Source organism: Marmota monax, unplaced genomic scaffold, assembly GCF_021218885.2.
Source record: "Marmota monax isolate L192 unplaced genomic scaffold, Marmota_monax_Labrador192_F-V1.1 WCK01_AAM20220418_F8-fsc00072, whole genome shotgun sequence".
In the NCBI taxonomy this organism is placed as follows: Eukaryota; Metazoa; Chordata; class Mammalia; order Rodentia; family Sciuridae; genus Marmota; species Marmota monax.
In genome coordinates, this window is record NW_026692356.1 from 8,781,300 (window position 1) to 8,793,311 (window position 12,012).

Consider the following 12,012-nt stretch of genomic DNA (forward strand, 5'->3'; position numbering starts at 1 on the left):
GTTTTCTCCTCAGCTGCTGTAGAAACCCAGGTTTCCACAGAGTCCTCAGTGGTCCCCCCACAACAAGGGGGCAAGAGGCAGAGGGGCCAAGGAGGACTTTACCAGGTGGATATGCTAGATGGCTGCATGCACACCATGCTGGGAACTTTACAAGAGATTCTCCTGCTTTAAAAAAAAAAAGAAAAAGAAAAAAGAAAAAAACCTCACTTGCTACAGGATGTTGTTTGATCTTTATGGTTTTGGTAGAACAGAGCCTCCGAAGACTTTCGAGCAGTAGATAACAAAGGTGAAACGGTGTTTTAGAACATACAATTGCTGTTCTTGTAAGCCACAAAAGCAAAAGAGAGAGGCAAGTCCTTGTCAAACACCCAGGAAAGTCACTGCGTTCCACCACGGGCCTGGTTGAAAGATCCAGGGTTTCCTTGGGATGTCTATGACCAGGGGTCACCTGAGAAACAAAAGCTGATCCAAGAGTACAGGAGGGCTGGGGGTGTGGCTCAGTAGTACAGCACTTGATTGGCATGTGCGGAGCCCTGGGTATAATACCCAGCACAGTGGAAAATAAAACTTGGAAAAGGGATTACTCCAAACGCCCAGCAACGGAGAAAGGACAGTGCAAGAAGAAACATAGCATCTCTTAGGTGACTGTAAGAGAACGTTGAATGAGATGTCACTGCCCCAGCAGGCTGGAGGAGTCAGGGTGGTTCTCTACACTCAGGTGCCTTGCAGAGTTTCAGGCTGACCGTGTGGGACTAGTTCATATGACCCCCAAGGCCCACAGTGCAAGGACCCTAAGAAGGCAGCTTTGGAAGAAATCATACTCAACTGACAGCCAATCAAACAACAAATAATCACTTACTCTTTGCTGTTGGGTCTTACAGGTCAGGAGTTTGAGTGCACAAATGTATGTGTGAGCATGCATGTGCACGTGTGTATGCATGTATGTATGATTGTGCATGCATGTTCATGTGTGTGTTCACATGTGTTTGTATGTATGTGTGCGTGCCTCTGTGTGAGGGTACATATGTATGATCTGTGTGTGTGCAAATGGCTATTTTATTTAATCCTCAGAATAGCCCTGTGAGTTGAGCACTTGGCTCAATTTATTAAATTCTGTGATTTGCCGAAGATCCCATTAATAACACCTGGTGAAGCTGACCTGAGGCTAGAAGGGGGTCACAGAGTAAAGGCTTTGAGTGTCCGGACTCCAGAGTGTTCAGGAAGTCTCATCCAGGGAGAGTGTCAGGGCCAGTTGGACCTGAGTCATAGGGTAAAGAAGGCTAGACAGGCAGGAGGCTATCCACTAACAGGTCCAGCTCCACCTGGTGCGAAGTGGTTCATCCCTTGAGCTGTAAGTAATCTGCCTGTTCTCTGCTCCTTTTCAGCTCTTTGTGAGAGAACCGGAAAAGAGGCTGGGAGTCAAGGGCGACATCCGCCAGCATCCTATGTTTCGGGAGATCAACTGGGAGGAACTTGAGAGAAAGAAGATTGACCCACCTTTCAGGCCCAAAGTGGTGAGGACTCAGCTGTGGGACAATTGTCCACCACTCTCCCATCCTCACAGGCTGCTTCAAGCTCTGCCCAGTCCTTACACCTCCCTGGGGAAGAATTTTCTGCTTCCGGACAGGCTAAATCCCTGGGAGCTAAATCTCTGGGAGCTGAATCCAGGGTTATTTGCCACTTAGCTATACCCCAGCCCTTTTTATGTTTATGTTTGAGACAGAGTTTCACAAAATTTCTAGGATGGCCTCCAACTTGCAATCCTCCTGTCCCAGCCTCCAGGTAGCTGGGATTGTAGGTGTGCATCATGGCACTGGTCTTGCTTGCAAAATTTAACCTCTATAGTCAAAATGTCCCTGCATGAAGAATGAACTTCAGAGTGTGTCTGGGTGGGATATGTATTTAGAGGGGTGGCTGTCAGATGAGAGGGGCTTCTGGCAGGTGCTGTGTACATACTTAGTGGTCACAGGCTGAGTGGTCCAAACTTGTCCCTAAATCTGCATTCTATGTGAGGAATGTTGGAGCCATTTTTCCATTCAAATTTAGCTACCATCTGTAATGTGCTCACAGAGCTACAGTATCTAGTAGCAATCATTAGGTGTTCTTCGGCTGAAGGAAGAAAAAGTAAATCAGTGTTTAGAAAAAGATCTCTGACTTCCCATATATGCTTTTGCACTAGTGAAAGTCACTTACCTACCTCAGAAAAGGCAGAGCAACCTGGCTTACAATAAGATGAGCACCCCAAAGTAGAATTAAAAATGAACCACAGTCAAGGTGAAAAAGTTCTGGAGATGGAGGGTAATGGTTACACAATGATGAGAATGTGCTTACTGCCACTCAACTGTACTCTGAAGTAATGGGCCAGGAGTGGTGGAGTATACCTTTAATTCCAGCTACTCAGGAGGCTGAGGCAGGAGGATCACAAGTTTGAAGCCAGCCTCTGCAACTTAGCGAGCCCCTCAACAATTTAGCAAGACCCTGTCTCAAAATTTAAAAAAATAAAAATAAAGATAAAAGGCTGGGGCTACAGCTCAGTGTAGAGCACTTTTCTATCATGTGAGAGGCCCTGAGTTCAATACCCAGCACTGCATACACACACACACACACACACACACAAAAGGTTAAAAGGCAAATTTCATCTTATATATATTTTATCACAGTTTTTAGTAATTTTTAAGTAATTTTTTAAAGTAAGTAGTAAGTGGTGAGTTTGCCAGCTTTAAAGCTTTAACTATTGCTGGTGATTGCTGGGAACGGGGTCATAATTACTTGACTGGGCATGGACCATCTCTGTCATGGCTGCTGAAATAGCACAGGCTTGTGGATTTCACCCCAGGAAACAGCCATAGCTGTTACCATGACAGCGAATGGCTGCAGGAAGCCATGTGCCTCATCCCCAGGGTCAGAAGAGTTGTTCTTAGCATATGTCTCAGGCACTGGGGATGCCCACCAGCTGGGCCTCTTGCCCTCTGACTAGTAACGATAATATCACATCCAATACACAGTTGACCATTTACTTATGATAAGGTGAGTTTTTGCCTGGTTCTGGCCACGGGAACAGCTGACTTCCTGCCTGACCTTCTACTGCAGATTAGCATTAACTTGATATTTGCCATATAAAAATCAGATGTTTGATCTGGGCTTGATCCATAGGACAATTCTCAGTTCTGCTGGTAGGAAGGCACTTCCCTGGCCTGGGGCCTCAGCAGCTATTTGTAAACAGGGGCAGCAAGCTCTGGACCTCACTGTCCCACAGCCCCTTGAGGGTGGGAGGCCTGACCTTGATTTTGCTCATGTGACCTTCTTTTGATAATGGCTAACCTCATCTTTGAAAGCTGAAATGTGGTGCATGCCCATCAGTATTCATCAATAGGTTATTTGTTAGTACTGGCCCCACCTCTTTTTCCAGTCATGAGAACCAATAGGACCTATGATCCCAACGTCTCTAGAAGACAATAAAATTAACATAGGCAGAGGAACCAACAATAGCAAAGGATTCGGATAAAAGAACAGGAATATATAACCTACCAGGTTCCTTCCTTCCTCCTTCCCTTGCCCCCTCCCCCGCCACCTCCTCACCTCTGTCCCAGATAAAGGACAGAGATCAAATGTGGGCTCACCACTTTTTCAAAGGTGGCCGGTCCTCCTTCACAGAAATTCTGAACGAGGAGCATTAGATCCTATTGAATGAACACCGTGGAGCCACACTATGTGGATTTCATGATATTACTAAAAAACTGATGACTCAGCATCACAGTGCCGTTCATTGCCAGCCGTGCATGATAAACCCGTAAGTTTCCTTTCGGTTTAGCGTTTCTGCAGATGCCAGCTCTGTCAGACACAGATGATGCCTTGACGACCAAAGATGAGATCATGAATGTAGCCACTGATTTTCCTTTTCCCTTTTTCTCCCCCTTCAACGCTGACCCAGAAATCACCCTACGACTGTAGCAATTTCGACAAAGAATTCTTGAATGAGAAACCCCGCCTGTCGTTTGCTGATAGAGCCCTGATCAACAGCATGGACCAGAATATGTTTAGGAACTTTTCCTTCGTTAACCCAGGGATGGAGGGGCTTATCTCATGAACCCCGCCTCTGCAGAGCCTCAAGGGAATTCATCTTCTTCCTGTCCCCGGTTCCAGCAACACTTCTTGGGTCCCTTCTTCAAGAAGGAAAAGGAAAGAAACACTCGACAATAAAGGCTGAGTGAGCCCTTTTAGCACCTCAAGTGACATTTTATCTGTAGCAGAAACCAACTCTACTTCACTAATGACAAAGTCCTGTTTTATCTCCTGGCATCTTTCACAGCCGCCCTTGAAGTTAGGTCATTACTAACCCTAGCTATTTACTTGAAAAATGGCTCTCTACACTGTGAAAGATTTGAAACCTAATACTTCTCTAAATTACGGTTCTTCCCTTGGGCATCAACTGCTGATCAATGAAATGTTCGATGAATTAAGGAGCAAAGTAGTACAAAGACCAAAACAGCCATCACCTAGCCTAGAAGTGGATCTCACTTAGCCGCAGACTAGTAACCACTAACCCATTTCATGCTACGTGTACCTGTGCAACAGTAAATGGTTTGGTGGGGGAACCCTGCATAGGTTCTCATGGGATTCTTCACAATAAACGTAGCTTGAACTTGAGATTCACAAATCCATTCATTCTGATTAGCCATAAAATTCACAGAAAAGAGGAAAATGGAAAGAGCTTGTGTGACCAGATAGGGAAGGCTCACTAATTAGAACACCTACGCTGGTTGTCTTGTCAACATAGAAATTTAAGTTCAGAGTCCAGCAAAGATAGTATCATTTTACTCCTGTCTGTCATTCTCGGGTGATTGCAGGACCAGTGCTGTCATTCATCACCATCCTCACACCACGACAAGAAAAGAAATGAAGTGCATGATTTTTCTAAAAGAAAAGATCATCAGTCCCTCCTATGCCATCACTGGTGATTTGAGGACAAGCCTGTCTTTAGGCCTCATTCAAGATAAACAACCCACGCATGCGATTTGCAGTAGTCGATCTCATTTTATTAGAATCCTAACTATACATTTTAAAGTATTTGTGCTGTTTGTATATTTTGATAAACTGTTGTGACTTGATGACAAAGAGGTAGATGTGTAAAAATGGAATAAATAAAGATGCTTCTTTAATAGTTTAATTCCCTATATGCCACCCCCCCTCCCAAGAACTTGTTTCTGTCATGTTGATCTTCAAAATGTAGCTAGCATTGACTCGATGTTTAAAAATTCAGAAATCAAAACACGCCCAGTGGCTAAGAGATCCAAATAAGTCGAAAATTACCATCACCGTCTCTCTCTTCCCCTCCCTGTGAGATTTCCTGAAGCAGCGTTCTGCCATGTCACCTCTCCATCACCACCACCCACCCGAGGCTCTGGCCTCACACCTCGACTGCCTCACTTCCTCCAAAGCTGTCCTCTTTCCAGACCTGTGGTTCTTGTTCCTGCTGGTTTTTCTACAGGAAGGATGCTGTCTCTGCCCTGGCCTGCGCGGGCTCCCTGACACAGCATTTTCCTGTGGCCCCTCTTCCATATTTGCTTGCCCCTCTATAGCTTCTTCTCCTCTTTCCTGTGTTTCCCCCTCGGTGTTTTTCTCCCACTTCCGGTCTTCAGTGACCACTCCATGCCATGCAGACCATCTCAGATCCCCGTCTCCAGCTCCGACCTCTCTGCCAGGCTCCAAGCCAACTCCACAAGTGCGGTGAGCCCGTCCCACTTTCTTGTGACCTTGTTCTCTCTTTTAGTTCCTGTATCTGTTGATGACGCCACCAGGGCCCCAGCGACTGGGCTCAGAACCCGAATCATTACCAGCCATCCCTTCTCCCCCTCTCACCTCCTAAGTTTCTTTCTTTACCAAATCCTATGATTCTACCTCTGCAGTCTCTGAAACACATACTCATCTCTACTTTGCCTACTGCTAATGGAGCCTGAATCAATAGCATCTGACTAACCTGCCATAGCAAGTCTCTCACATCTTAATTTCTTTTTTTTTAATTAGAGCATTAAAGTTACACATAGAAGTTGGGTTCAGTTGGATAAAATCATACACATTTAGAATCTGATTTACTCCATTTCGGTCCCCATTCCCCCTTCCCCTCTCCTCCCCCATCGTACTCTACCAATCTTCTCTTCACTCATTTATTTATGTATTTTTGGTTGGTGCTTTCTACATAAAGGTGAAATTCCCTGTGTTACCTTTATATATGCCCATAACATGATCTGTCACATTGAGTCCACATTTCTTTCCCTTTCCCATCCCTCCACCCTCCCTCCATCTCCTCCTCCTCCTCTTCTGATCTTCTCTATATACTTACTATACACAATTCCCCCATACCACTTTCTTTCCATTGTTTTACTCTAGCTTTTACATGTGAGAGGAAACATTGAACCCTTGATTTTCCGAGTCTGGCTTATTTCACTTAGCATGATGTTCTCCATTTCCATCCGTTTGCCAGCAAATGTCATACTTTCATTCAAAAATTCTGCATGGCTGAGTCAACCCCATTGTGAACACACACATTTTCTTCATCCGTTCCTCTATTGATCCCCATTTTAATTCTTACATATAGCATCTAAATTATTCTCACAAATGAAAGTTTTCATCATGTCACAATGAACATGGGGGTATGTTCCAAACCCCATGTAATCCTCATTGGCTAAAACCCACTCAGGATCACCAAGCCTGGGTACCCACACAACCTCTTCCTTTACCCTCATTGCTACCTTTCTTGCACTCACCCTGTTATCCAGGCTGGCTGATTTTCTCATCCCTGCCTGTAAACACCCATCATTTCCTACCTACCCTTGGGCCTCCTTGATATTATTATTATTATTATTTATAATTTATTTTGCCTGATATACCTCATCCCCACTTGCCCAAAGACTGCCTGTCTCTTGGATGCAATTCAAAGGACTGGTCTGCTGTGAAGTGTCCCTGATCCTGGCTGATCCCCACCCCAGCTGGTGTAACCCACCTCCGAAACCTCCCCTGGCACTAAACCTCTAGTCTGCACTCACAGCATTTGTCATCTCCTAATAAACTATAAACCCTATGAGCGCAGAGTCTCAGTCCAATGTACTCCCCACAGTTCCTTTCCACAGTTGTCTCAAAAAGAGGTGAGCCAGTGAACAGGTGGACAAGACGTGGGGCTATGGTATGAACGGGTCCCCTGAAGTTCATCCGTTGGAGACTTTATCCTCAGCGTATCAGAGTTGGGAGGCCAGGCCTAATAACAGATGATTAGGTCTCGAGGGCTCCTCCTTCTTGAATGGACTGATGCTGTTTGTGTGGGAGAGGTCAATTGTCATGAGAATGGGTTGTTATTAAAGCAGGTTTGGCCCACATTTGCCCTTCCACCTTCACCATGGTATGACACATCACAAAGGCCCTGGCCAGATACTGGCACTATGTTCTTAGACTTTCCAGCCTCCAGAATCATAAGCCAAATAAATCTCTTTTCTTTATAAACTATGCAGCTTCTGATATCCTGTTATAGAAGGGGAAAAAACAGACTAAGACACACTGTAAAGTGAGGTGAATGACAGCCCCTCAAAAGATATATCCGCCTGGTACCTGTGACTGTGAACTTATTTGGACAAAAAAATGACAGATGTAATTAAGGATCTTAGGATGAGATCATCCTGGATTATATGGGTAGGCCCTATGTCCAATGACAGGTGTCTTTCTAAGAAGAAGTTAGAAGAGATTCAACACAGACTGACAGCACAGAGGGCCATGTGAAGACAGAGGCAGAGATAGAAGTTATGCGTCCACAAGCCTAGGGACACCTCAGTCTTCAGAAATTAGAAGCAGCAGGGAAAGAGCCTCCTATAGAGCCTTTGGAGAGAACATGGATAACACCTTGACTTCAGACTTCCATCTCCCAGAACTATGAGAAAATTAATTTTTCAGCCACCTGGTTTGTGGTAATTTGTTACAGCAGCTACGTGACACTCACACACACTATTTAAGTCAGCAGTGAGTTTAACAGGATTACAATGAAGTTTATGTTTTCCTGAGTGCTGCTGTCATCACAGATGTAATCAAGGGGTATCACATTACTGCCTGGCCGGCATGTGGCTTGTCCTGTGACACAGCTTCTCACAGTCACTGAACTTTGGTTCCCGTAAATTCCATATCATGGTTCTTATTCTTTTGCATTTTTCTCTAGCATCTCATTTCCCGCCTTCTTTTTCTGTCATCAGCCTCCAATATTCTTCTCTTTGACGGCAAAGCTCATGGTTTTTCCACACAAAATAGAAGCTTGTTTATCTGGGAGTCAGCAGCTGCTTCTTCCTGGAGGTAGAGTGTCCACACCGTGGCTGTCCTTTATAAATCTGTACCACATGTAGAGTGACAGAGACTCCCTCCTTAACAAAATTTCAGACAGGGTTCTTTGAGACCAACAAGGCCTCTCCCTGGACACATCCTCAAGAGCCCAGTTTAGTAAGACTCCTACGAAGTCGGCTTAGCCAGTATCCATTTCCTGCCATCTGCCAGGTGATGTCTAAGCACCCCGTGATGGGTTGCCACATAAATGTACCTCACATCTGTCCTCTTCCCTCATCTCCACCACCATAATCTTACTTCTAGTTCTCATATCTTCCTACCTGGATCATCAGTACAAGAGCTGCCTAACAAATCTCTCAGCCATACATCAACAACCCTGATCCAGCCCCCTGGCCACCCCAGATCGAATAGGCTAACACGATTGTTATTCCTACTTCTGCTCCTTAAGTTCCTCTAGTCAAGGATTCTGACCTTTTGTAAATACAACTTGTCATACAATATCAAATGGATCCTGGACTCCTTGAAGTCTCTCTGTGGAACCTGAGTCAATAATCCCAGGTTTTATGGTTCCACGTTTCCCACAGAACAAACTCCCACCTCCAGAGCAAATGACAGCCTTCCCATCTGGGTCCTACCTCCCTTCCCAGCCTAGTTCTCCACCTTTGCCCCACTCAGTTCTAGTCTTCAGGCATTGGCAATCCCATTATTTTGCTCCCCTCCTGGTTGTCAAACCTTCAGCTCAACATGCCTGGAATAGTTTAGGCACATTGAGGCTTGGCCAATTCCTAACCATCTGCAATTCTCAATCCAAAATCACCCTGTTGGGTAAGAATTTCCTGATCCAGTCTGGTAAGATTAGTGGCCTTCCTTCATGTCTCCACCTGTGCCTCTGCAAGCTGTCCCATGGCACTTCTTTCACCAGGCTGTGTCTCTTGCTGTGAACTCTTTGAGGACAGGGACAGTGTCCTCCGCCCCTGGCACCATGCTTTGCACACCACACAGGTTCAAAAATTCATGGCAAACATGTAAATTAAATATGAAGTAGAAATGACATTTTTTTAAGATACACTGTTTCTCTTTCTCTTCTCAAAGGTCAAAAATCAGTGAAGACAGAAAGAGCAATGTAACTAGAATGCAAATATGATTAAAAAAAATTCTACTTGAGCCATATGCATTGATCTTTTTGCCCATCAAGTTTTTTTGCAGAGCACAGGGCAAATATCATCCACACCCATAATCCTGATCTTCTTTCACAGACTCTATCAGAGGTGATCTCTAGACATAAAAAAACAAGTAGTAAATTCAGGATCCAGGGAAGATCATTTCATATTGGCTTCAGAAAGACCCACTGACTTGATTGAAGGGGTCAACAAAGTAAAATATTAGGTAAGTCAGAATCTCTGCTCTGAGATTTGTAGGATACTAGAATGTCAATTTGTAGGATACTAGATTTCAGATATGTTCACTTGTGGGAGTAACTGACCTTCATGAATGCCTTTGCATTTGGCTTGTTATCCATCACTAGGCTAAAAGTGAGCCTAACAGGAATAAAGATGAAGTGGCCCTGTTGAGAGCCACAGCCGAAGGGGCCCCAGCAAACTTCCAGCTGCCAGCAAACTTCCAGCTGCCAGCTGATGATTGGCTCCTCAGCCCCAGCAACATCTAGCTGATTGGCTCCTCTGCGGTGATGCTCATTGGGCTGTTTCCCTGCCCTTTCAGACCACGGAGCTGCTCATTGGGGGACTTTTTTGGCTCCGCCCACGTGACCCAGCCAATCGGCCTCAAGAGCAGGAGGATTGTGGGAGGTGGGGAGAAGCTTGTGGGGGAGAGAGAGGCTTGTGGAAAGCCGGTGGTGGCAGTTCAGGCTCTGAGGGTTTTTCCTGAGAGGCTGTTTTGTTTGGCGTGTGTGGTTCTAAAAATAAAGTTAGTTTCTTTTGACAAGTGGCTCCTGATTGTGCCCAGCCAGACTGCGGCATTTGGTGGCTCGCACGGGGAGCGACTGAGGGTAAGTGAAACTGCTCGCCCCTGAGGGCAGGGCGAGAGGATGGGTAGCCATTTTAAGATTCCTCTTTTATTTTGCTTCACTTTTGTTTTAAGTTGCCTGTCCCTGGAGATGAGTGAGACGGAAGAAAAACCGCTCACATCTGAGGAAAAACTATTTACGTCTGAGGAACAGATAGGGAGAAAGGACGGATGCACATGTCAGGAGGATAGAAAGGCTATAATGACTTTTTGTTGTTCCCTTTTTATTTCATTCTGTCTCGGTTTTGTTTGGCGTCATCTTGTTGGGTTGTATTATAGTAGAAATACGGGATCAGAAATTAGTAAAAAACAAACTGAAAGAGTGTTAAGTAAATTGTTAGAGGAAGGAGGCATCTCAGTAAAATCAAGAACAATCAGGGCATACGTTGATACAATACAAAAATGTAGCCCATGGCTTTTTAAGGAGGAGTTGTTAAATATATCACAATGGAACCATCATGGTGAAGATTTAAAAAGAATAGAAAAGAAAAGCCCAGGGACTCTGCCAGTTGGCACATTGCCATTGTGGACGTTCATATCTTGTTTGCTTAGTCCAAAGCCTTCAGTTCAGACAATGGTAGAGGAAGGAGAAGACATAATGATTCAAGTAAAAGAGAAGGTCTCTCAAGTTAGTCAGACAGAGGAAAAGATTCAAGTAAAAGAGAAGGCCTCTCAAGCTAGTCAGACAGAGAAAGAAAGTGTAAAACAGAAAAAGCCATCAGGGGGAAAGTTACAACAGGAGACTGCTACTAACACCTTTCTATCACCAGAGGGTGTAAGTGTCCAACCAACAGCACCACCTCTACAGGAGACTGCTACTAACACCTTTCTATCACCAGAGGGCGTAAGTGTCCAACCAACAGTGCCACCTCCATATGCTGGGAGGCCCCCAACCCCCGCAGTTGATAGTTGGGATCCTGAGACAAGATCTCAAATATTAACATGCCCTGTATTTGAGGCAGGAGGGCAGCGATTTTACCAAGTTTTAAATTTCAAAACAGTGAAGCAGCTAAAAGAGGCTGTAACAACCTATGGTCCTCAAGCACCCTTCACTGTAAGCATGGTCGAATCCATTAACAACTTGAACATGACACCAGCAGATTGGGCTAATATGTGTAAAGCTGTGCTAAATGGAGGACAATACCTGTTATGGAAGGTTGCCAATGAGGAATTTTGCAAGGAGACGGCTAGGCGAAATGCAGCAGCTGGTTATCCTCAGAGAAATCTAGATATGTTGTTAGGAAAGGGACCTTATGAGGATCAGCACCAACAAATTGCATATGATCCTGGCGTATACGCACAAATTGCTGCAGATGCAATTAAGGCATGGAAGACTTTACAAGGACATGGAGGTTTACAAGGTCAATTATCTAAGGTAATACAAGGAGCTAATGAACCTTATGCTGAATTTGTAGATAGGCTTATTCAAACAGCTACCAGAGTTTTTGGGAATACAGAACAAGCAATGCCATTACTAAAACACCTGGCTTATGAGCAAGCGAATCGTTGGTGCAGAGATATCATTAGACCATGGAAACATGAAGATTTAAACACATATATTAAATTATGTAGAGACATTAATGAACAAGAGCAAGTCGTGGCAGCTGCAGTAAAACAGGCTTTAGATGCCAGAGACATTAATGAACAAGGGCAAATTGTGGCAGCTGCAGTAAA

At 44.7% G+C, this 12,012-nt stretch overlaps 1 protein-coding gene across 4 annotated transcripts in view; it reads left to right on the forward strand.

Moving 5' to 3' along the window:
* Prkcq (protein kinase C theta) overlaps positions 1–5,161 on the forward strand; it is a 123,724-nt gene extending 118,563 nt beyond the window's left edge. For all 4 annotated transcript variants that reach the window (XM_046442368.2, XM_046442369.2, XM_046442371.2 and 1 more), the window contains 2 exons: positions 1,386–1,514; positions 3,932–5,161. In XM_046442368.2, the coding sequence (XP_046298324.1) occupies positions 1,386–1,514; positions 3,932–4,087 (285 nt within the window). In that variant the 3' untranslated portion in view covers positions 4,088–5,161. The remainder of the gene's footprint in view (positions 1–1,385; positions 1,515–3,931) is intronic.
* The last annotated feature ends 6,851 nt before the right edge of the window (positions 5,162–12,012 follow it).